At 40.2% G+C, this 26,442-nt stretch overlaps 2 protein-coding genes across 6 annotated transcripts in view; one reads left to right on the top strand and one right to left on the bottom strand.

The window, feature by feature from the left end:
• LOC130285157 (zinc finger BED domain-containing protein 4-like) overlaps positions 1-4,376 on the bottom strand; it is a 34,697-nt gene extending 30,321 nt beyond the window's left edge. For both annotated transcript variants that reach the window (XM_056536428.1, XM_056536438.1), the window contains exon 1: positions 4,146-4,376. Coding sequence is in view for 1 of the 2 variants with exons in the window: in XM_056536438.1 (XP_056392413.1) it covers positions 4,146-4,226 (81 nt within the window). In the remaining variant the exon portion in view is untranslated. The remainder of the gene's footprint in view (positions 1-4,145) is intronic.
• The window catches only part of SH2B3 (SH2B adaptor protein 3), a 337,860-nt gene that overhangs the window by 212,745 nt on the left and 98,673 nt on the right, over positions 1-26,442 (top strand). The window lies entirely within an intron of this gene.

Here is a 26,442-nt window from a genome sequence, read left to right as displayed (position 1 = left end):
CCGGACAATTTTCATTTTTTGCATTTTTTCCTTCTCCCCTTCTAAAAATCATAACAACACTTTCAGTTTTTCAACTACAGACCCATATAAGGGCTTGTTTTTTGTGTCACCAATTGTACTTTGTAATGACATTACTTATTTTATAACATAAGTTGCAGCAAAACAAAAAAATAACTTAAATGTGGGGGGGGGGGGAATAAAAAAAAACAAAAAATGCCATTGTAACTTTTGGGGCTTCCGTTTCTACGTAGTACACTTTTTGGTAAAATGACACCTTATCCTTATTCTGTAGGTCCATACGGTTACTAGGACACCCAATTTATGTAGGTTTTATTTTATTTTACTACTTTAAAAAAATTATAACTACATGCACCAAAATTAGTATGTTTAAAATAGTCATCTTCTGACCCCTATAACTTTTACATTTTTCCACATACTGGGCTATTTGAGGGCTAATTTTTTTGCACCGTGGTCTGTAGTTTTTATTGGTATCCTTTTTGTTTTGATGGGACTTTTTTTGATCGCTTTTTATTCATTTTTTTTATGGTATATTTTTTGGACTTTGGTATTTTTTTTTTAAGTGTATGCCATTGACTACGCGGTTTAACTAACCTTCTATTTTAATAGTCCGGACATTTTATGCAAGCGGCGATACAACATATGTTTATTTTTTATTACATTATTGCATTTAAAAAATGGGAAATGTAGGGGGATTCAAACTTTTATTGGGAGGGGGGCTTATTCACATTTATTAACTTTTTTTTTTATTACACTTTTTTTTTTTAGTCCCCATAGCAGGACACTGATCAATGCTATCGGTGCTCTGCTCCTCCAGCCTGCATGGTTGGCTGGGAGCAGCAGAGGACTGATCGGACGGCGAAGAGGCAGGTAAGTACCCTCCTGCCGTCCTCTCAGCTGATCGGTAAATCGCTATTTCATCATGATGGTCCCTATCAGCTCTCCTGAGCTGCCGGGATCGTTTCACTTTCATTTTAGACCCCACGATCAACTTTGATTGTGGCATCTAAAGGGTTAATGCCGGGCATCGACCCAATCTGTGATGCCAGCCATTAACCCTGGATCCTGGATGCTGATAGCAGTCAAGACCCACCGGGTTTGATGTGTGCTCAGGTCGTGAGCACGCTTTAAACCCGGTAACAGGACCAGAGTAAACGGGTACGCCCTGCGTCCTTAAGTACCAGGATGCAAGGGCCCTGCATCCTTTAACAGGTTAACTGTACAATTATAATGTTTCTCTCAGATAAGCTGCCTCTTAAAGGGGTACTCCAAGGTCCTAGAATGTATTGCTTTACCTCAGCTCTTCATCACAGCCTGCCCACCCTACCTCTTCCCCTTCAACAGCAGTTTCGTCAGATCCTCACCCTGTTGCAGAGTACCTAATTTCACAGCAGACTAATGCAAAATCCATGAGGCTGCAGCACCTGCCATTCATTCCCTGTCTGCTCCTCTGTCTGTGGCATTTGTCCAGCACAAGGCAGCATGCTGCAAACATGCCCAATAAGGAGCTATATATAAATATATATATTACATGGAGATTGTGATGTAGGCTGTAGGAGACGGGGCTGGAGCTCAGACACCAGATCCAGCCAAGCCTCCTGAGACAGCTGAGGATGATACATTGTATTGGATGAGAGGGAGGAGCCAGGGAGCTGGAAGCAACACTACATCACGTAAAAGCATGCTGAAGCCAGTACAGTTTGTGATAAGACTACAGTCATGGCCGTAAATGTTGGCACCCCTGAAATTTTCTAGAAAATGAAGTATTTCTCACAGAAAAGGATTGCAGTAACACATGTTTTGCTATACACATTTGTATTCCCTTTGTGTGTATTGGAACTAAACCAAAAAATGCAGGAAGAAAAGCAAATTGGACATAATATCACACCAAACTCCAAAAATGGGCTGGCAAAATTATTGGCACCCTTAACTTAATATTTGGTTGCACACCCTTTGGAAAAAATTACTGAAATCACTTGCTTCCTATAACCATCAATAAGCTTCTTACACCTCTCAGCTGGAATGTTGGACCACTCTACCTTTGCAAACCGCACCAGGTCTCTCTTATTGGAAGGGCGCCTTTCCCCAACAGCAATTTTAAGATCTCTCCACAGGTGTTCAATGGGATTTAGATCTGGACTCATTGCTGCCACTTCAGAACTCTCCAGCACTTTGTTGCCATCCATTTCTGGGTGCTTTTTGACATATGTCCTGTCATTGTCCTGCTGAAAGACCCAAGATTTCAGACGCAAACCCAGCTTTCTGACACTGGGCTGTACAGTGCAACCCAAAATCCATTGGTAATCCTCAGATTTCATTATGCCTTTCACACATTAAAGGCACACAGTGCCAGAGGCAGCAAAACAACCCCAAAACATCAGTAAACCTCCACTATATTTCACTGTAGGTACTGTGTTATTTTCTTTGTAGGCCTTATTCCGTTTTCGGTAAACAGTAGAATGATGTGCTTTACCAAAAAGCTCTGTCTTGGTCTTATCTGTCCACAAAATGTTTTCCCAGAAGGATTTTGGCTTAGGCTGGGTTCACACTACGTTTTTGCCATACTGTTTTCAATCCGTTTTTGTAGAGAAAACCGTATGGCAAAAAAACGGATGGAACAGTATGGAAAAAAGTAAACTATGTGCGTTTTAAACAGTATACTGTTTTTAAAAGTGCATACAGTTCCGTCAGTTTTTATAAAAAAAAAAAAAAACATAAGTTTTTTAAAATTTTGTCCATTTTTAATGGGAGGGGTCTTGGGTGGGGACTTTAGGATTCAAATGCGCATGTGCAAAGTAAAAACGTATACGTTTTTCCCATATGGAACCGTATACATGTGCGTTTCCCATTGACGTCCATGTTAAAAAAAAAAAACATATGCGGTTGCAGTACGGGTTTTAAACCGGAGTCAAAACCGTGGTTGACCACGATTTTGTCTCCGGTTTAAAAACCGTACTGCAACCGCATATGTTTTTTTTTTTTAACATGGACCTAAATACCCTTTTAACTACTCTATTAACGGACAAGGGACCAAAGTCCAAAATTGCGTATTTTGGTCACTTTGTATAGCTTAAAAAAAATGTATAAAAAGCGATCAAAAAGTCCCATCAAAACAAAATGATCCCAGACAACAGATCACGGTGCAAAAAATTAGCCATCACCCATCCCTGTATATGGAAAAATAAAAAAAGTTTGGGGGTCAGAAGAGGAAATTTTTTTAAACGTTACAAAATGGCCTCTTTTTTCCAATTTTTCCCCACAAATATTTTTTTCTGGTTTAGCCATGGATTTTGTGGTGAAATTATTGATGTCCTTACAAAGTAAAATTGGTGGAGCAAAAAATAAGCCCTTATATTGTTCTGTAGGTGGAAAATTTAAAGCGTTAAGATTTTTAGAAGGTGAGGAGGAAAAAAAACGCAAAAATTTATAAACCCATGGTCCTTAAGGGGTTAAAACACTGCGCATATACTCATGAGCCAAATATTCATGTTGATGGGGAGTGGTGGTAGAACATTTTTTCAGCCAGATAATACACATGGCTACCGTCAGATTTAGATTCCTTCTAGGTTTGTGAAAAGCAAAACCTATAACAAAGATATCATGGTTCAGTGACATATGGCATCTAGATTGTGTCAGCTTTTATCCATAATCCCAGCAGTAGATCTGTTCAAAGCTACAAATGCAGAGAAAGTATATTCTTCTTAGAACTCTAGATGCTCTTACAGGAAACCAACACCGATAAATCTTTATAAGAACAGTATACGAAGAGCAGTAACGTCTGCCATTGTAGCTGTCGGCTTCTGGGACACCCCAATCTGTGATGTCGAGTTTGGTGGTGGTTGTGTAATCTCTTCATCACAAGTGCACATGAGATGAGGGTCTTCACCAAGTATGTAACTACACTGCTTGCTTTTTTATATTTCTTTTTAAGTTCAGGAAATATGAACCAAAACATGTAGGCTTTATTTCACCCAATGAAAACCACATCTCTCCAACATACAACTGAAATGACTCGACTGAAACACATTTTTTTTTAACATTTTGTTTTCCTATTGTAGAACACTGTATGGCATGGTATAGAGAACTTTACATAGATACATGAACTTCTGTGGTTACAGAATGCTTACCTGTGCACTTATTACAAATGCTGCGTTTTCAGATCTTTGGGGCTTTCTAGTTCTTGTAGGCGTACAACAATACACCCCCATCTTTTATGGTTTGGTAATATCCTAGGAACGAAGGAATACATACAGTCTGTTTTACACAGCAACTTTTTTAGGGTGATTCCATAGGAGAGAACACTGATGTTTATGTTTCGATCTCCTCCTATCTTCTAACTTAGTTGTTGCTGCTTAAGGGAACCAGTCTCCAGGGCCGAGAGCTCGTGACGTCATAGACCCGCCTCTTATGACACCACACTCCCTCAATGCAAGTCTGTGGGAGGGGGCCTGACGTCCCATAGACTTGCATTGAGGGGGTGGGGCGTGACGTCATGAGGGGCAGGTCTATGACGTCACAAGCTCCCAGCATTGGCTCCAGTGTTCGGAACAGTTTGTTCCAAAGCTGAGCAACGGAGTACCCCTTTAAATCCCTTGGCTTTAGGAAAGAAGGAACAGAGCATCATACATACACATGGTTGTGTACCAACAAAGATTCCCAGGCACTCCCTGGCAGCTTTATTATTTATACAAAACAGTTGTATGGTGGTTACAATACAAATGTTATGTAGCGTCATACCATTCATTTTTTGTAGAAACAAGAATAAATGAATACATTATAGTTAAACATTGCATAACTATATTGTACTAAACATACATGTGTTAGTTAAAACTAGTTTAATCTACCTTGTAGTATATTCTTTTGACCTCAAGACATGAAATGAATACACTGCAGTGCGTATAGCGCATGCCCACATCTTGCTCAAATTCACAATTTAGAAGAAAGCATAGTATGCCAGCTAAGCCATTTACTGTTCATATGTGATCAACTGATAATTGTATAAACTTTTTACAATTTTATTCTAACTTAATAGTATGTTTTTTGGATAGGCCACCAATATTTGTCAGAGTCAACACCCTAGAGCTCCCACTGATTAGCTGTGGCCCTTTTATCATTTAGGCCCGGCACAGAGCTGCTGAATGCTTTATCAGTCCTGAGTGCTGCCACATTAATCAGATAATGGTTGGGGATGCCAATAATCCACCAATTAGATTTTAATGGTCTATGATAAGAGGCCATCAGTATTAGGATCCCAGAACACCTCTGTGAAGGGCTTTTGGCTCTATGAACACATATTTCTTATTTATAAAATAGGGGATAAGTGTATGATCTCAAGGTTTATGACACCTGGGACGCAGAAAATTTCTACAAAGTAATTCTCAAAGCTTCGGTCGAGCATTGTGCTCCATTCATTGGCTGTAGGACTTCTGAAAATAGCTGATAAGCAGATAATTATGAAGTGCAGTGTGTATTCTTAACCACCGCTTCATTCAGACAGGGGCTCCAGGAGTCTTTTTAGACTTCTGTGGATGGTAATAAGTGTTCATGGTGGCAAAACCCCTTTTGAGTTTAGAGGTTTTGGCCTCGGGGACTATGCAGTTGACCGCATCTTGTAAAATGTATTTATTTTTCTTTACCTCACTTAGTCCATGCATTTTATACAGTACAGCGGTGTTTCTCAACTCCAGTCCTCAAGGCTCCCCAACAGCTCATCATTTGAGGATATACATACAAAGACCAGAATTATGTAATCTGTGAAATATTAATTCTGAAAACTTGACCTGTGAGGGGGTACTTTAACCCATCAAGTACCAAGCGTTTTCCGTTTTTGAACTTTCTTTTTTTCCTCTTAAATTTTAAAAATCATAACCCTTTCAGTTTTGCACCTAAAAATCCATACAATTACTTTTTTTTTGTTTTTGTTTTTGCATCACCAATTCTACTTTGTAATGACATCAGTCATTTTACCCAAAAATCTACGGGGAAACACAAAAAAAAAATCATTGTGCTACAAAATTGAAGAAAAGACGTACATTTTGGGGGCTTCCGTTTCTATTCAGTAAATTTTTCAGTAAAAATGCCACCTTATCTTTATTGTGAAGGTCCATACGATTAAAATGATCCCCTACTTATATAGGTTTGATTTTGTTGTACTTCTGGAAAAAATCATAACTACATGCACGAAAATGTTTAAAATTGTCATCTTCTGACCCCTATAGCTTTTTTGTTATTTTTCTGAGTACGGCTCATTTGTTGCGCCGTGATCTGAAGTCTTTATCGGTACCATGCTTGTTTTGATCAATCTTTTTGATCGCTTTTCATTCTTTTTTTATGGTATAAAGAGTGACAAAAAATAAGCTATTTTGGACTTTGGAATTTTTTTGCACGTACGCCATTGACCATGTGGTTTAATTAACAATATATTTTTTATAGTTCGGACATTTACGTATGTGGCGATACCACATGTTTAATTTTTATTTACATTGTTTTTTTTTTTTTGGTTTTTTTTTTGAGAAAAGGCGGTTGATTAGGGAAGGGGTTAAATTGCATTTATTAATTTAATTTTTTATTTTTATGCAGTGTTATAGCCCCCTCCAGGGCCTATAACATTGCATACACTGATTGCAGACACTGTTCAATGCATTGCCATAGGAATGCATTGATCAGTGTTTTCTGTACTTGATTGCTCAAGCCTGGATTTCAGGCTTGGAGTAATCAAATGCCAATCGGACAGCCGGGAAGAAGGTAAGGCCCCTCCTGCTGTCCTCTCAGCTGTTCGGGACACCGCGATTTCACAGTGGCGGTCCCAAACAGCTCTGCTGAGCTAGCCGGCATGGATTTCTCTAGTTTTACACACCATGATCAACTTTGATTGCGGCATCTAAAGGGTTAATACCGGACATCAGCCTGATTGGCGATGTCCGGTATTAGCTGCGGGTCCCAGTTGCTGACAGCAACCGGGACCCAGCAGTTACGACGCACTAAGCTTCTGAGTGTACTTCACAGATCAGGAGCCCGCCACGGATGTGAATATACATACAAGGGGTTTATGACCTGAAGTTGAGAAACCCTACAGCATATGTCCAGTCACTGACATGAATAATGTAATTGTCCACTGCTTGGTGAAGGTAAGAAGGCTCTAGTGTGCAGACCACGTTGTTTTGTAGCATCTGGAAATACATTATTTTTACATGAATTCCTTCATAGTGACATATTTTTGGGACATTGGACCTTATAACATGCAAAGAAACAGGTTGTGAATTATAAGGTCTATCAGTGCCAATTTCCTACTGGCTTTTCTACCCTTTGTTGTTCTAATCCAGTATAAAGTTAGGCACAATCAAACTGTTTATCTTTGTTGGAAAAGCACAAGTCTACTTCCTTCCTGAGAAACAGTCTGTGTGTACGTACGTTCTGTGCCTAACCAAGCCATTACATGTTATTTCCAGTGCATTTCTCTGCTCCTGCTTGTATTCTAGCCACAGATAAGATCTATTTAGTACACCCAATCTGCCTGTTTCACCTCCTCCTCCTCTCTCTCCTGTTTTATTCTTAAATGCCCTGAAACTATTGGCAAAATTGTTTTTTATTTTGTATTTTAATATTTGAATATATCAATGCTCTAAATGTTATCCACACTTTCCTATCCAGGTATTGTGGCCTAATATATCTAAAATAAAAATAAAGCAGCTGTGCACTAGGTGTTCCTATGCAGCTGATTATATACGTGTGAACTTACTTTATGAGTACATTCACATGTACAGGATATGTGAATATACTCTGGCTGTGGAAATTCCTCCGTGTGCAGTAGAATACTATTGAAATCAATGGGACTCTGCTGCAGCAGAATGTCCGTGCAGACATTCCGCCATGTGAACTTGGCCTACTGGATATGTTCACACGTAAAACTTTCTGAATGTCCGACCGGAAAACACTTGCGGACATTCCGCACATTTGCTTGTTTACGGCAGCACTAGGACCGCTCGGTAATGTGCCATTTTCATACACTGCAATGCATTTCTGAGCTGAATCCGCAGAAACATTGATCAGGTTGAATGTTTTTGGTGGACACCGGAATTAGCACAGTGTAGCAGAATTCCTGTGGATTCCGCTTGGAAATTCGGCTGTGTGAACTAGGGATGTCCTGATATGATTATTTTAAGACCCAGTACCAGTACCGATACTTAAAAAAAAAGTTATTGCAAATACCAATTAGCGATACTTTTCTCAATGACATGAGACAGTGTTTTTTTGTTTTTTGTTTTTTTATGGGAAAAGGTGTTTTTTTATTAATTTTTTTAGTTTTATAAGAAAAAGGTCTTTTTTATATAAAAAAATTATATTTTTTTATTTTATTTATTTAACCTTTTTGAAAAGGGGGGGGTGATTCAACTTTTTTATTAGGGAAGGGGTTAATTCACTAATTATTATTATTATTATTATTATTAATTTACACTTTTTCCCCCCACTATTTAGTCCCCATAGAGGACTATTACATGCAATCTGTAGATTGCATACACTGATCAATGCTATGTCATAGCATAGCATTGATCAGTGTTATCGGTGCTCCTTTACCACTGCCTGCCATTGGCTGGCTGCAGTTAAGGAGTGACAGTCAGATTGCATGGAGCACAGTAAGGGATCTACGGCTGTCCTCTCAGCTGATCGGGACACTTCAATTTCACCGCGTTGATCCCCATCAGCATTCCTGAGCTAACCAGCAGTTAATCTCAGGACCTTTTAGACACCACGATCAACTTTGAGGGTTAATGTGGACCCCGACAATGAAGCGCGCTCAGCTGCTGAGCGTGCTGCATAGCTTAGGAGTGGGCGCAGGGCATAAATATACACCCTGCATCCTCTAGGAGATGATCAGTGTGGAGAGTTCATATAGCTTACCGCACCTCCATGATATCTGATTAGGTATCGATGACATTTGCACAAGTACAAATGCAACTGTCCAGTTTTTGTCCCGATACCGGTATAGGGACCAGGGCTGTGGAGTCGGTAGATAAATGTTCCGACTCCGCAATTTTTTGTACTTCCGACTCCCCAACTCCGACTCCTCTGTATTAATATGCGAATGTATTAAAGTTTAAGCTAACAATTGGAGTTTACAAGTTTTTATAGCCTTAGCTGAATGACAGCAGTTTTTCCAATGGTTTACAGCTTCAGTCTTGAACTATTGACCCTCCATTCCCTTCACTTATACAAGTGTCTCTAGTCCTGCAAAAAACATTTAATAATCCCTTATCAGTGAGAGGCTAGGGTAACTCATGGGTTCCCTGTAACAGCAGAACACAACACTATGGAAAGTATAAGTATTGCCACTCTTAATTGTGCGTTGCGTGCCATATAGTAAAGCACATGAAAAGCATGCTTCTTCACGGTCACTTAACGTGTTGGTTTTACGGTTACGTGAGGCACTGCATGCATTGGTCTTTATTCTTACAGTAGAGAAGTCATTAATTATAACTTTTTGTGAATTAGGACATTTAAACTTGCTTTTTCTTTCATTCCAATCTGAGTCAGTGCATTGTTTGCCGACTCCAGGTACCCAAAATTTCGTCCGACTCCACAGCACTGATCGGGACATTCATGCAAGAAATATGGCAGAAATTCTGCCAGGAATCCTTGTGGAATCAAAGCCCCAATGAAGGTTCTTGATGAGGATTATTTTCGATGAGGACATTCTGTACCCTCAGGCCATGTTCACACATCTGAATATTTTCTGAATGTCCGCTTGGAAAATTTCCAGCGGACATTCTGCAAAAAGCGGGCACCAACAGAACATGCAGGCGCTAGGAGATGCGCTGTCTCCATAGACTGCAATGCATTTCCAAACTGATTCCACAGAAAGAATTGACATGTCATTTTTTTCTGTGGATGTTGGAATTAAAGGGCTTATCTACCATAAGGGTATTTTAGTACATGTACAGAGGTTTGTGCAGCTCAACGCAATACCCAAGGTGCTATTATTGAAACAAACTAGAACTGTAAAAAGGAATCTGTCCTCAATGCTCTCTACAGGGATAAGCTGGAACACAGTGGGAGTGGTGATACTGGTGGTAGTGTTAGATGGTAGTAATAATAGTATGGTAGTAAAAATTGGTTAAAATAAAATTATAAATTAAATACAGTATATAATACATGCCAGTGGTCATATCTATCTAGGGGCCTTTCTACCTATTGGAAAGCCCTACCTAAACATCATGTGGGGCTCCCCAGTAGGTAGACAGGCCCCCATATAGATATGACTATCATCAGTGATGGGTGTCCTATCTATCTGGGGCCTGTCTACCTACTGGGGAGCCCTACCTGATGGGGTTTCATATTTATCTGGGGGCCTTTGTACCTACTGGGGAGCCCTACGTGATAGGGGTCATATCTGTCTGAGGGCCAGTGTACCTACCGGAGAGCCCTACCTAATGGAGGTTATATCTGTCTGAGGGCCTGTGTACCTACTGGGGAGCCCTACATCATGGGGGTCAGATCTATCTGGGACCTTGTGTAGATGTAGAAAAAAAGGAAAGAACGACGGGCGGCAACCTCGTGTATTACCCTAGGAGATATGAGAGGAGAAATATGGGGGGAATACCCCTCGGGGCTTATAGGTGGCTGCTCACCCCAAGGTAGAAGATAGAAGGCATATAACCCCAGTGATAATGGGGTACCATCAATTACGAGTCGCTGTCAAGCTACTGGGTTGCAGGAACAGACCACGGTTGTCCTGAGGATTAGTTGAGGAGGCTGAAGAAAAAGGACCCTTAGGATATGGCGTTGCAGACTCTTAGATGGAAGAGGCAAAGTCCACGTAATGGTTAAAAGGTCCTAAGCCCTCCCTTTCCCTTATCTGAGGAAGGGAGGGCTCCTCCCGAAATGTGTAATCATTCCATTTATTGTTTTTTTCTGCTAATAAATGGTCCTGCTGAGGATCTTTCCATCTAAGAGTCTGCAGCGTCATATCCTAAAGGACCTTTTTCTTCAGCCTTCTCTAAATATTTATCTGGGAGTCTGACTACCTATTGGGGAGCCCTACCTGATGGAGGTCATATCTATCTGCGGACCTGTCTACATATGGGGGAGCTCTACCTAATGGGGGACATATTTATCTGGGGCTCTGTCTGCCTACTGGGTAGCCTGCCCTTCCTAACAACTTGGGGGACATATCTATCTGGGGAATTATTTACTTACTAGGGGAGCCCTAACTGCCGAACTACCTGATGAGGGGATGTACCTACCTGATAAAGGGACATACCTTCCTGAAGGGGGGACTACCTACTTAATGGGGTGGACTTACTTATCAGGGGCCCAATCCACCTAATGGGGTGACATACTGGTCTGCCTATTAAGTCTCTATTAATAAAGACCTTATTTACAGACTATTTTGGTTGAAATTATTTTATGTACCAGGACAAGTGGATTGTCATGAGGGACAAGTAGATTGTGCTCTGTTTTCGTCCCTTGGACAAGTATTTTTTATTAACACACCCCTGATATATAGTTCAAAATAGATGATATTTTGTCATAATCTTCCTGAGGTGGAGGGTGAAAGTCAGTGTCAGTATGTAGAGACTAAATCTAAAATAAAATAAATAAAATAAAAGAGGATGGATAAACAAAAATGGGAAAAAAACTGATATGGATCAAATATATCAGCAATATATGAAGATGTGTAAAAAATGTATAAAAATGGAACAGTGGTGGAAGAAAGGTAACCATGTCATCTTGTCGTATTGGGTATTAATTAAACATGTGAGGTAAGAGAAGGTTCTGTAAATACGTATATAGTGTAAACACAAAAATATACATAAATAGTTGCATAGAAAGTCCGAACACTATTATATATAAATATATATAAAAATGTATAAAAAAGACACACATACATAAAAATATTTTATAAAAAAATGATGATCTTAAAAAATGTCAAAGATGTCCATTGCTAAAAAAAAAATGCCAAGGGTGTGTGGGAGGGGAACAATGTATGGCTTGAGAAACACTCAGGGTATCCTAGGAAACCAAATAATTCACATCCTGCATTCAGTCCTTTTGGTTCAATACTTTCAAAGTCATATATTTTCCTCATCTCCCCTCTTGACATCTGGATGGTATAGTCTCCTCCTCTCCAGTTTCTCTTCACTACTTGTATCGCTGTGAATCTCAAGCCAGAGGGGTCTTTATTATGACATCTTGTAAAGTGTGCTGCCAGTGGTACTTTCCTAATGTTGTATATGTATTCTGTGATCCTAATTATTAGTTGTCTTTTGGTTCTACCGATATATTGTTTTTGTTACATGGACATTCCAGCACATAGATTACAGCTTTACTATTTCATGTTAAAAAGTCTGAGATTTCCCATTCTAAGTTATTTGAAGTGGATGCAATTTTCATAGTTTTCTTTGGGAAGTTCGTTATTTTGCAGTTGCTGCATGCACCAGGATGGATTTCTTATGGATGGGGCCAATTTGATGTCTAAGTTGGGAGCACTGGAATACACAAAAGGGGGTTTTAAGGGGAGAGTGGGGCCAATTGTTTCATCATTTAAAAATAGATTCCAATGTTTGTGAATTATTTTTCCACTCTCTCTTTTATATTCGTTGTTAAACTGGATCACAAGTTTGGCCTCAGATTCTTGGACCAATATGGTCTTTTCCTGAAAAAATAATTAGTCCTGTCAAGTTCTCTCACCTTTGCTGCTGACTCGTCCAGTATATTCTTTGGGTAGTTTTTCCCCTGGAATTTCTTTGTTAGGGTGAAAACTTTTTGTCGTACTGGGAGATGTCCGTACAATTTCTCTTCTGTCTTCTATATTGCCCTAGTGGAACGTTAAGGATGAAACTGTTCCGTGATTTCAGTTTGTGGTAAGTTGTACATTTCAGTCTGTCGGCATCTGCTTCTACTATTATATCTAGGAATTTGATTTTCTGTTTGCTATTTGGGGTGAAAATTAAGTTGAGATCGTTAATATTGGTCCCCCTAATAAAATCGTGCATCAAAGGTTCCGGTCCCTCCCAGATAAAAACAATATCATCGATATATCTATACCACAGCACCAGGCTTGTGCTGATCCTTGGAGTGATAAAAACATATTCCCCCGTAGACATAAAAAGATTTGCAAAACTTGGCGAGAACTTTGTGCCCATGGCGGTGCCGGTGGTCTGTAATTAAAATTGCTTCTCAAAATAAAATTTATTATGGGTCAGGATAAAAATTATGCATTCCAGAATAAAATCTACTTGTTCAGGCTTCATGTTTTCTTTGTCTAAAAATGTTTTGACTGCTTCCACTCCTTGATGTTTAATACTTGTATAAAGTGCACTCATGTCCGTAGTTGCCAAATATTTAGCTGGGCCCCACTTGAAATCTTCAAGGATTTTAATAATCTGTGTGGTGTCCTTCAAGTTATATTTCCTTTCTTTTACTATTGGCTGCAATAATTGGTCTATAAAGTGCGAGAGGTTTGTGGTCAAAGATCCAATGCCCAATACAGTTGGGTGGCCTGGAGGGTTACTGGCATCCTTGTGAATTTTCGTGAGGCAGTAAAAGACTGGGAGTCTGCTTTCAGTATTGAGGATTAACTTCAGTTCCTTCTCATTTAAAATCCCTTTCGTATTGGCTGTATTGCACAGAGATTTTAGTTCTGCCCTAAATTTCTTGGTGGGGTCCCCTTCCAGCTTTTTATACGTGTCTTCTTGTTGTAGCTGTCTCAAACATTCCTTATTATATTTCAACCCCAAAATTTCGATTTTTTTACCCCAAATGTCAGCACACAGAAAAACGAATTCCTAGATATAATAGTAGAAGCAGATGCCAACAGACTGAAATTTAGTACTCGCCACAAACCAACATCACGGAACAGTTTCATCCTTTTTGATTGCTGCCATCTCCCCAGGTGGCTACTTAACGTTCCAAGGGCAATATAAAAGACTAAGGAGAAATTGTACGGACATCTCCCAGTAAGACAAAGAAGGGGTCGTCTGAACGTACCCTTAGAGTTTAAATTAATTTAGCAAATAAATACCTGAGTGGAAAATAAAATGATTGTTTATCCCAAGACTAAAGAAAGGTGATGTTTAGGCCATAGAACAGAAACAAGACACACAAAACAGAAATAGTTCCAAGAAGCCCTTTTAATTTTAGGTGGAGTATCACATGCTGCCTCTTGTATATAATTTACAGTTACTCAATTCTGGCCATACGCCAGGTAGTCACATGGTTTATTCTCACCCACGGTTCCTTATAATAATATGTTTGAAATGCCTATAACCAATGTTTTAAGGAATGTATGCAAGAACCATTCTTTATAATGCAATCTATGTTGATGCAAATCTTTGGCAGAACTATTTTATTAGGCCTGATTTTTTTTTACCTATCATCATTCCAATATCCACAGTAGAACTGTTCACCTATAGTAGTTATACATTTTATCATGTACAATAAGTTACTGGATGGGAGACTTTTCTTTTTTTTTTTTTATTCACATTGTTTTCAGAGATGGCAGCAATAAGATGGGGGTGGGGGGTTAAAAATGCATATTAAAATGGAAGCAGTTTGCACTTTTTTTGTTTTGCAGCATTTTTTCCCCCAAAAACAGAATATATAAAGGTGTTGTCCAGGGAGCCGGAACAGTATCTTTCCTTGCTCCCTATCATCATTTTCTAGCTTGATAGTTTCCATTCACTTGAAAAGATGGTCTGCATCACTGGGGAAAGGTACTAAATTGTGACAGCAGCATGAAGGCGAAACCATGCCTGCATGCAGTGCCGAGTCATCTAACAGTGTTGCAGCAACGTTGTGCGCCAATTGGCCACTGCAACACAAATTACAAAATGGAGGGGTGAGTGATATAAAAACTTAACTTTTTAATATAGTCGTCATAAAAGATCACTGCATAAACAGTGTAATGAAAGAAGGAGACCAGGATCATTAGGGGTTCCTCAAAGCGGACGTAGAAATAGAAAGGAATAGCCTTTACCAACTGTAAAACACAGTAGGGTAAATATATAAGGTCTGTACACCAATTATTCTAGTAACTCATACACTGCTAATACTCTTCCTACGCATTTCGGTCCACTAATATATGTTGCCTCATCAGGGGCAAATACACAGTGTGTATAAATAAGTACACAAAGCGGTGTATGAATACTGAGATACATTAAAGCAAATAAATTATATGATGATACAGCCACACCCATGGCTGTATCATCTCATGTACAGGCCAATGATGAAAAAAGCAGTAAGCGCCATCCAGACCAATGCACGTGGGCTAGTAGAATCGCTCGACTTCATGCCACTACGGGTGTACTGAGCAGACGACTGGACGCCATAACCAACTCTACATTGGTCTGGATGGCGCTTACCATCTTATTTTTTTTTTCCATGATTGGCCTGTATATGAGTGGCGATATCTCTTTCTATTTCTATGTCCACTTTGGGGTACAACCATCCTGGTTTTCTTCTTTCATTACATTTTTGTGGTGATCTCTTATGACACTCAACACCCCCCCCCCATATTGTAATTACTTATTGCTGGGAGTTTTGCTTTTGACCAAGGTGGGTAGACACCAGTACATATTTCTACTACTCTACATTACACTGCAGCACCAAAGCAAAACTCCACAAGCTACCTGAAAAGTTAACATAAAAAAAAAAAAAAAAAAGTGGAGAAAAATTCCATAAAAAGGCTTGTTGCCGTTTTTTTTTTCCCTGGTGAATTATAACACAGCCAAATAAAGCTTGCACACAACTTAAAGGGTACTCCGGTGGAAAACTTTTTATTTTATTTATTTATTTTTTTTTAAATCAACTTGTGCCAGAAAGTTAAACAGATTTTTAAATTACTTCTATTAAAAAATCTTAATCCTTCCAGTACTTATTAGCTGCTGAATACTACAGAGGAAATTATTTTCTTTTTGGAACACAGAGCTCTCTGCTAAATCACGAGCATAATGCTCTCTGCTGACATCTCTGTCTAACATGTGCAACATTGCGGTCCTGTCATACAACTTAAGTCACCATGTAGACCTAACCTAAATTGAGGATTATTGCTGTTTGGATTTTTTTTCCACAAAGACATTCCTACAGAAGACCTGTAGGTTTAGGGAATAGTTCAGTTTATTTTTTTTTTTTTATATGTACTGTATTTTACTAAAGTTTTTACTATTTGTTTGTTTGCATAAACATCTTATGGAAAATATAATATTTCTAAGTACTGTAAATAAAAATGAAAAAGTCTAAACGTCTCACTGCTCCACTCTCTCTATACTGGTGGAGCATGCCTTTCATTAGTATTTTTGAACAAACTTCCTGGAATTTAAAAGTACAAATTAAACTCTGTTTTTTAATTCTTGGAAGACAAGGAACGTGACATCATCGATGACATATTCTTCTAGGCAGATTTGTAATCCATGCCCAGTTATTGTAAGAAGGCTAGGATTTTAAACTAAAAGAAATATATCTACATAGAGAAGTCTTTTATGCATCATCATTTTTCGATTATCTTTTTAACAGGATCTGTGTGTCTACCAGTTATAAGATAACAAACAGATGCGAAAGCATAGTTAAACATTGTGTACCTGTCATTGAAAAAACTTTTGTGAAACATTTTGATTGGTCAGGGTCTGAATTCCAGCTGATCAGTAGCAAAGAGCAGCATGTGTCCATTAAGGGTCTGTTCACACGTACAGTATTCTGCACAGATTAGATGCGCAGGATTTCAAGCTGTGTTCAGTCAATCAGTTTACACTGAAACTGTACGTGTGAATAGACCCTAAAAGGGGTTTTCCAATTAAAATTTACTGATGGCCTGTCTCCAGAATAGAACCTTAAACTCCTGCGTCTTAGGCTACTTTCACACCACCATTGTGACCCACCCATAAAGGGTCTGTTTGGCTCTTTTTGGGGGGGGAGGGGGGGGGGGGCCTTTAACAGCTGTTATCAGGACAGGTCACAACAAGCACCTGCTGATCCCATTGATTATAATGATGTCTGTTGTTTTAGAGGAGTATAGCAGGAGTAAATGACGGTGCATGCATTATTTTTTCTCCCGCTATACTCCCGACATTTTACAACGGCTGGTGTACTGCCGGGACATAACAGCAGTGTGAAAGTAGCCTAAGCACTGAGTCACTAAACCCCTATTCCGTTCCCTCCCTAAAATATTACTTTTTATTGTGCCTTATTAAAAAACGAAACTAATGTCCAAAAGTGGATGTTAAAAATAGATACTGTGAAGGAGATTCATCAAAACCTGTGCAGAGGAAAAGCTGCCCAGTTGCCCATAGCAACCAATTAGATAGCTTCTTTCATTTTAAACAAGGCCTCTAGGTGGTTGCTATGGGCAACTGGGCAACTTTTCCTCTGCACAGGTTTTGATAAATCTCCCCCTGTAAGTTGCCTAACTCTATGGTATGGGAAATGTTATGTACATTGGGGTCCTCCGCCCCCTACTGACACTTTGTATTACAGAGTCTGCAGTAATTTTTGTTTGATTCTGTCCTGAAAATAAGCCATCAGTATCTGATTGGCGTGTTGCCCACACCTGGCATTACCACCGATCATTTGTTTGGCAGTGAACAGAGTCGGCAGCAGAAGGATTTGTTACATTTTGTGCTGGCTGCACTGGGTTACTGCATTCACTTCAATAAAAGCTGAGCTGCAGTACCCCAGCATGGCTGCTACACAATCTGCTTCTGGCTCTGTTGTCTCTGTGGTTTGAATACCATGGCTCTGCAAAACAGCTGATTGGCAGGGGTACAGGGCCACCAGTCAGATATTAAAGTGGTTATCCAGGGATACAAACACAGGGCTAATTTTTTCCAAAAACAGCACCACCTCTGTCCTGTGTGTGGTATTACAACTTTGCTCCATTTAACTGATCCACAATACCACACACAACCTGAGGATTGAGGTGTGTTGTTGTTGGCTCTGTGTTTCTATCCCTAGGTAACCCGGTTAATGTCTTATCCTGAGGAACTATTTAACCATTCTAACTATATCTGTGGCTGGGAAAACTGCCTGCAATTATTTCTTTGTCAAGGCATTGTCATCCAAATCTCCCATAGCCTATGTAGAAATGTTTAAGGGAAACTTGTTGTCATTTTTTGCTCCCCTGTAACTTCTGGCAACCCGTTTTACAGCCCAAGAGAGAATTATAAAATCTACTTTCCCAACGTTGCCTGCTTTGAGCCGGCACATGAAGACATGGTAGCAAATCTTGGACTATAAAACAGGTTGACAGTTGTTACAGAGGGTAAAAAATGCTGACATGTTCCTTTATATATTTAAAGGGGTACTTCACTGGCCAACGTTAAGAACTAAATGTTCTGAACGCTGTTTTCGCGCTGCGGGGGTCGACCATGCCCCTTTTGACGTCATGACCACGCCCCCTCAATGGAAGTCCCCTCCCATTGACTTGCATTGAGGGGGAGTAGCCATTGCATCACAAGGAGCGTGGCCGATCCCCACAGTATGAAAACAGTGTTCGGAACGTTTAGTTCTTAACGTTGGCCAGTGGAGTACCCCTTTAATTAGACTATACTAATACTATACTGCTGCAGAAGTGGAAGCTGTAGTAGCAGCCATATTGGCTTTCATCCAGGTCTTCTAAGAAATACTGCTAAATTTCAGAAAAGTCAAGGACTTACATTTACTTGCGATTTTTCTTTAATTCTTTAAGGACCAAGGGCATACATGAGTCCGCTCCCTTTCTATAACGCAGGGTCTAACAATGGCCGGGACCCGTCCCTAATAGCGCGCATCACCGATCACAGTGCCACGCTCTATTAACCCTGTAAACGCGGCGTTCAAAGATCGCCACGTCTAAAGTTGTAAAAAAATCACTCCCGGCTGCTCATTCACGCTGATCGGGACCACCACGGTGAAACCGCGGTGTCCCGATCAGTTAGGACGCATCAGGAGGGTCCCTTACCTGCCTCCTGCACGTGAGATCACCGAATGACTTCTCCGCGCCTTAGATTACATAACAATGATCAGTATAAAATATCAGTGTAATGCATGTTATAGCCCCTAGAGGGAGCTATAACACTGCATTAAAAAAGTAAAAAAAAAAAAGATCATTTAACCCCACCCTTAATAAAAGTTTCCCATAAAAAAAAAAAAAAAAGTGTAAATAAAATGTGGTATCCAGGGCTGTTGAGTCGGAGTCGAGGAGTCGGACGAAATTTTGAGTACCTGGAGTCGGAGTCGGCAAACAATGCACCGACTCCGATTCCTACTAAATTTAGATTGGAATAAAAAATAAATAAAAAAAAAAAGCAAGTTTAAATGTCCCAATTCACAAAAAGTTATAATTAATGAATTCTCTACTATAAGAATAAAGACCAATGCATGCAGTGCCTCATGTAACCCCAAAACGAACACGTTAAGTGACCGTGAAGAAGCTTTTCATGTGCTTTACTATTTGGCACACAATGCACAATTAGGAGCGGCAATACTTATACTTTCCATAGTGTTGTGTCCTGCTGTTACAGGGAACCCATGGGTAACCTAGCCTCTCACTGATAAGGGATTAAGGAAATATGTTTTTTGCAGGACTAGAGACACTTGCATAAGTGAAGGGAATGGAGGGTCAATAGTTCAAGACTGAAGCTGTAAACCATTGGTAAAACTGCTGCCATTCAACTAAGGCTATAAAAACTTGTAAACTCGATTGTTAGCTTAAAGGGGTACTCCACCCCTAGACATCACGAGGGGCGGAGCCATGATGTAGCGATGCTCCGACCCCTGTATCGCCCGTCATTACGCACAGAGCGTACTCGCTCTGTTCTGTAATGATAGGGCGGTGCCTCATCAGCGATCCCGGGGGTCCCCAGCAGCGGAACCCCGGCGATCTGACATCTTATCCCCTATCCTCCTGGGAACCCCTTGAATCGCCGCTGCGGCACTACGCACTCATTACTGCACAGAGCGAGTTCGCTCTGTGCGTAATGACGGGCAATACAGGGGCCATAGCATCGTTACATCACGGCTCCACCCCTCATGATGTCACGGCCCGCCCCTCAATACAAATCTATGGGAAGGGGCGTGGGGGTCGTCACGCCCCCTGCCATAGACTTGCATTAAGGGGCGGGCCGTGATGTCACGAGGGGCGGAGCCATGACATCACGCTGCTCCATCCCCTGTATCGCCCATCATTACGCACAGAGCGAACTCTCTCTGTGTAGTAATGAAAGCGCAGTGCCGCAGTGGCGATCCCGGGGGTCCCCAGCAGCAGGACCCCGGCGATCTGACATCTTATCTCCTATCCTTTAGATAGGGGATAAGATGTCTAGGGGCGGAGTACCCCTTTAAACTTGACTATGGGATTCTACTAGGGAAATCATGTTTTATAATAAATGCCCCTTCCTGGATCCTCCCACTGCCCTATCTTCAGCAACAGATCAGCACACAAACTGTTCAATACAGTAGACTGTTGGCTTCCCAGCCAGTAGTCCTGTGGTAATGACATGTATGTTGGCCTTCTTTCCTTCAAGGAATGTATAAAATACATTCACATATTAATACAGAGGAGTCGGGGAGTCGGAGTTGGAAGCACAGAAAACTCCGGAGTCGGAGTTGGAGTCTGAGTCGGAACATTTATCTACCGACTCCACAGCCCTGGTAGTATCGCCAAGTGCGGAAATGTCTGAACCATAATAATATGTTGTTAATTAAACCGCACGGTCAATGGCGTACATGCAAAAAAATGCCAAATTCCAGCTAATTTTTTTCACTTCTTATACCATAAATTTTTTGATAAAAAAATGATCGAAAAGTCAGATCAAAACAAAAATGGTACCGATAAAAATGTAAGATCATGGCACAAATAATGAACCCTCATATTACCCTGTACACGGAAAAATAAAAAAGTTGTAGGGGTCAGAAGCTGACAATTTTAAACTTATTCATTTTCGTGCATGTAGTTATGATTTTTTTCAAGAAGTACGACAAAATGAAACCTATATAAGTAGGGTATAATTTTAATCGTATGGACCTACAGAATAAAGAGAAGGTGTCATTTTTACCAAAGAATGTACTGCGTAGAAATGGAAGAACCCAAAATTATAAAATGGTGTTATTTCTTGAATTTTGTCGCCCAATGATTTTTTTCCCATTTCGCTGTAGATTTTTGGGTAAAATGAGTGATGTCATTACAAAGTAGAATTGGTGGCGCAAAAATAAGCCATCATATGGATTTTTAGGTGCAAAATTGAAAGGGTTAGGATTTTTAAACGGTAAGGAGGAAAAAAACGAAAGTGCAAAAACTGAAAAACACTCGGTCCTTAAGGGGTTACCAGGAATGAACAGGATATATTCATGTGTGGCAGATTGTTGCAAAAAAAGTTATGTCTGTCCTTTTATGCAGATCTTTGTGCTTGCTGAAAAAACAAACCAATTTAGATGAATGGAACAGACTTTGACTCAGAAATTTCTGCAATAAAATCTTTTGCTTGCAAGCATGGCCTAAAAGATAAAAATGGGCCTCATAGACTTGTCACCGATGCTGTTTGGAATTTATAATTATTCATATTCATATGATAACTGTTTCCCTGGAAGTTTAATGGGGTATTCAAAGCTTGTTTTCTTTTTTGTTTGTTTTTTTCTTATTGTGCTCAGCTCAGACTGGAGGGATAAATGTAAAAAACAAAACAAACAAAAAAACAACATACTTACTTTCCTTGCTTCCACTGCTGCTGTTATCCAGAGCTAATTTTGTTGCACAGTACTTGCTGTGTTTGGGGTCAATGCATGTGCTGCCCACACTTTAGGCACAGCAAGATACAAGTAAGAAAAGGGGAAAACACAGGTGAATTTAAACTCTATGCCTTATACCTTGGATTACACAGACACAGTAAATAGATTATATACCTGTCCCCCAACACAGGCTATGTAGTATGGGAATGTAAACTACTATCTGACCACACATACTGTGTGCACGATGTACAACATCACAAGGCAACACCCTAAAGATATTGCATCATGCCAAGCCATTTCTCTGAACTTTTACATGAGTAAAACTTTGTATATGACAAATGACTGTTATGCAAACTAATTTTCATTACCAATTCGGCATCTTACGAGGCACCTTACTCCCCGCTTCTGGTGCTTTTAGCACCTCGTAGTTGAGCGAAGTCTTTATGTAGCACGAGACGTAGTGTAATGTTGTTCTATGGCACTTGCGATTGATATGGACTTCGCCAAGCTGCGAGCTGCTAACAGCGCCACCAGCAGGGCAAAAGGTGCCTAGATGAGGTATTTAGAAGCCAAATTCATCATTTAGAAAAATTACTATTGTGCAGGGTTCAGGGTGCTATACTTGGGTATCTCCGGCACCCCCATAGAGTGCCGGAGTCCTCATGATCAGACACTTATGCCCTATCTGGTGAAAAAGTAGATAAGTTTATAACTGCTGGAATAGCCCTTTAACCCCTTAAGGACTCAGGGTTTTTCCGTTTTTGCACTTTCGTTTTTTCCTCCTTACCTTTTAAAAATCATAACCCTTTCAATTTTCCACCTAAAAATCCATATTATGGCTTATTTTTTGCGTCGCCAATTCTACTTTGCAGTGACATTAGTCATTTTACCCAAAAATGCACGGCGAAACGGAAAAATAAATCATTGTGCGACAAAATCGGAAAAAAACGCCATTTTGTAACTTTTGGGGGCTTCCGTTTCTACGCAGTGCATAATTCGGTAAAAATTACACCTTATCATTATTCTGTAGGTCCATACGGTTAAAATGATACCCTACTTATATAGGTTTGATTTTGTCGCACTTCTGGAAAAAATCATAACTACATGCAGGAAAATTTATACGTTTAAAAATGTCATCTTCTGACCCCTATAACTTTTTTATTTTTCCACATACGGGGCGGTATGAGGACTCATTTTTTGCGCTGTGATCTTAAGTTTTTATCGGTATGATTTTTGTTTTGATCGGACTTTTTGATCACTTTTTATTCATTTTTTTAATGGTATAAAAAGTGACCAAAATACACTTTTTTGGACTTTGGAATTTTTTTGTGCGTACGCCATTGACCGTGCAGTTTAATTAATGATATATTTTTATAGTTCGGACATTAACGCACGCGGCGATACCACATGTTTATTTATTTATTTTTTTACACTGTTTTATTTTTTTTTATGGGAAAAGGGGGGTGATTCAAACTTTTATTAGGGAAGGGGTTAAATGACCTTTATTAACACTTTTTTTTTTACTTTTTTTTTGCAGTGTTATAGGTCCCATAGGGACCTAGAACACTGCACACACTGATCTCCTATGCTGATCACTGGCATGTATTAACACGCCTGTGATCAGCATTATCGGCGCTTGACTGCTCCTGCCTGGATCTCAGGCACGGAGCAGTCATTCGTCGATCGGACACCGAGGAGGCAGGTAAGGGCCCTTCCGGTGTCCGATCAGCTGTTCGGGACACCGCGATTTCACCGTGGCGGTCCCGAACAGCCCGACTGAGCAGCCGGGTCACTTTCAGTTTCACTTTAGAAGCGGCGGTCAGCTTTGACCGCCGCTTCTAAAGGATTAATACCGCACATCGCCGCGATCGGTGATGTGTGGTATTAGCCGCGGGTCCCGGCCGTTGATGAGCGCCGGGACCGACGCGATATGATGCAGGATCGTGGCGCGATCCCGCTTCATATCGCAGGAGCCGGCGCAGGACGTAAATATACGTCCTGCGTCGTTAAGGGGTTAAAGGAGTACTCCCGTGGAAAACTTTTTTTTTTTTTAAATCAACTGGTGCTAGAAAGTTAAACAGATTTGTAAATTGCTTCTATTAAAAAAATCTTAATCCTTCCAGTACTTATTAGCTGCTGAATACTACAGAGGAAATGGTTTTCTTTTTGTAACACAGAGCTCTCTGCTGACATCATGACCACAGTGCTCTCTGCTGACATTTTAGGAACTGTCCAGAGCAGCACATGTTTGCTATGGGGATTTCCTCCTGCTCTGGGCAGTTCCTAAAATGGACCGAGATGTCAGCAGAGAGCTCTGTGGTCATGATGTCAGCAGAGAGCTCTGTGTTCCAAAAAGAAAACCATTTCCTCTGTAGCATACAGACCATAAAAGTACTGTAAAGATTAGGATTTTTTTATAGAAGTAATTTACAAATCTGTTTAACTTTCTGTCCCCAGTTGATTAAAAAAAAAAAAAAAAGTTTGCCATGGGAGTACCCCTTTAAGGATTTTTCTCCTAGATCTGTTACATTCTAGTTAAGCCTTTAGATTTAGGGTCCAATTATATTAATTCATGTTTACCTTCCTTCCTGTGAAGTGAAGGTGCATGTGATGTGGGAGAAAACACTCTTTCCTTTAACTAATGATTTGAATCATCATTCTTCGAAGGTAGTAGAATGACTACTACTTTCTAATGCTTATGACATTGTTTTAGGACTTTTATGAAAGATTTTATTTTTTTTAAACATGAATATGTGTGCACACTCATTTATTCATAAACCACATTGTTTTCCATACTGTGACACGGAAAAAGCACTTGCGTTTCAGCAACCACATGGCCAGGTTACGAACTGCTTAGCTGTAACGCATTGCTTATTTTGGAAATTGCTTCAATTTAGACTACAGTTTAGTGTGAAGAGCATAACAAAAAAAAAATAGATATAGATATAGATATATATATATATAGAGAGAGAGAGAGAGAGAGAGACAGAGAGAGAGAGTCATGGCCGTAAATGTTGGCATCCCTGAAATTATTCTAGAAAATGAAGTATTCCTCACAGAAAAGGATTGCAGTAACACATGTTTTGCTATACGTGTGTTTATTCCCTTTGTGTGTATTGGAACTAAACCAAAAAAGGGAGGAAAAAAAGCAAATTGGACATAATGTCACACCAAACTCCAAAAATGGGCTGGACAAAAGTATTGGCACCCTTTCAAAATTGTGGAAAAATAAGATTGTTTCAAGCATGTGATGCCCCTTTAAACTCACCTGGGGCAAGTAACAGGTGAATCACACCTGAATACAGGTAAAATGGAGAGAAGTTCACTTAGTCTATGCATTGTGTGTCTGTGTATGTCACACTAAGCGTGGACAACATCAAAGAGAAGAGAACTGTCGTAGGACGTGAGAACCAAAATTGTGGAAAAATATCAACAATCTCAAGGTTACAAGTCCATCTCCAGAGATCTAGATTCGCCTTTGTCCACAGTGCGCAACATTATCAAGAAGTTTGCAACCCATGGCACTGTAGTTAATCTCCCTGGGCGTGGACGGAAGAGAAAATTTGATGAAAGGTGTCAACGCAGGATAGTCCGGATGGTGGATAAGCAGCCCCAAACAAGTCCCAAAGATATTCAAGCTGTCCTGCAGTCTCAGAGAGCGTCATCGTCAGCGCGAACTATCGTCAACATTTAAATGAAATGAAACGCTATGGCAGGAGACCCAGGAGGACCCCACTGCTGACAAAGAGACATTAAAAAGCAAGACTACATTTTGCCAAAATGAACTTGAGTAAGCTAAAATCCTTCTGGGAAAACATCTTGTGGACAGATGAGATCAAGATAGAGATTTTTGGTAAAGCACATCATTTCACTGTTTACCGAAAACGGAATGAAGCCTACAAAGAAAAAATACACAGTACCTACAGTGAAATATGGTGGAGGTTCAATGTTGTTTTGGGGTTGTTTTGCTGCCTCTGGCACTGGGTGCCTTGAATGTGTGCAAGGCATCATGAAATCTGAGGATTACCAATGGATTTTGGGTCGCACTGTACAGCCCAGTGTCAGAAAGCTGGGTTTGTGTCCCAGATCTTGGGTCTTCCAGCAGGACAATGACCCCAAACATACATCAAAAAGCACCCAGAAATGGATGGCAACAAAGCGCTGGAAAGTTCTGAAGTGGCCAGCAATGAGTCCAGTTCTAAATCCTATTGAACACCTGTGGAGAGATCTTAAAATTGTTGTTGTGAAAAGGTGCCCTTCCAATAAGAGAGACCTGGAGCAGTTTACAAAGGAAGAGTGGTCCAACATTCCGGCTGAGAGGTGTAAGAGTCTCATTGATGGTTATAGGAAGCGACTGATTTCAGTTATTTTTTCCAAAGGGTGTGCAACCAAATATTAAGTTAAGGGTGCCAATAATTTTGTCCAGCCCATTTTTGGAGTTTGGTGTGACATTATGTCCAATTTGCTTTTTTTCCACCCTTTGTGGGAGTAAACATGTGTATAGGGAATAAACATGTGTTACTGCAATCCTTTTCTGTGAGAAATACTTCATTGTCTTGAAAAATTTCAAGGGTGCTAGAAGTGGTGCCCTCTCCCTGAGGAAAATACTGACCCCGTTTAACTAGTCACAGGCCTCTCACCTCAGCTAAGCCAGATAACCCTGCTCTGTACTGACAAGGGGCAAGCAACCCAAAACAGCTGTCTGCAGATGGGTCCTCTTTCCTTCTGGAG

Source organism: Hyla sarda, chromosome 1 (genome assembly GCF_029499605.1).
Source record: "Hyla sarda isolate aHylSar1 chromosome 1, aHylSar1.hap1, whole genome shotgun sequence".
NCBI lineage: Eukaryota > Metazoa > Chordata > Amphibia > Anura > Hylidae > Hyla > Hyla sarda.
This window is presented reverse-complemented; position numbering and strand designations above follow the sequence as displayed.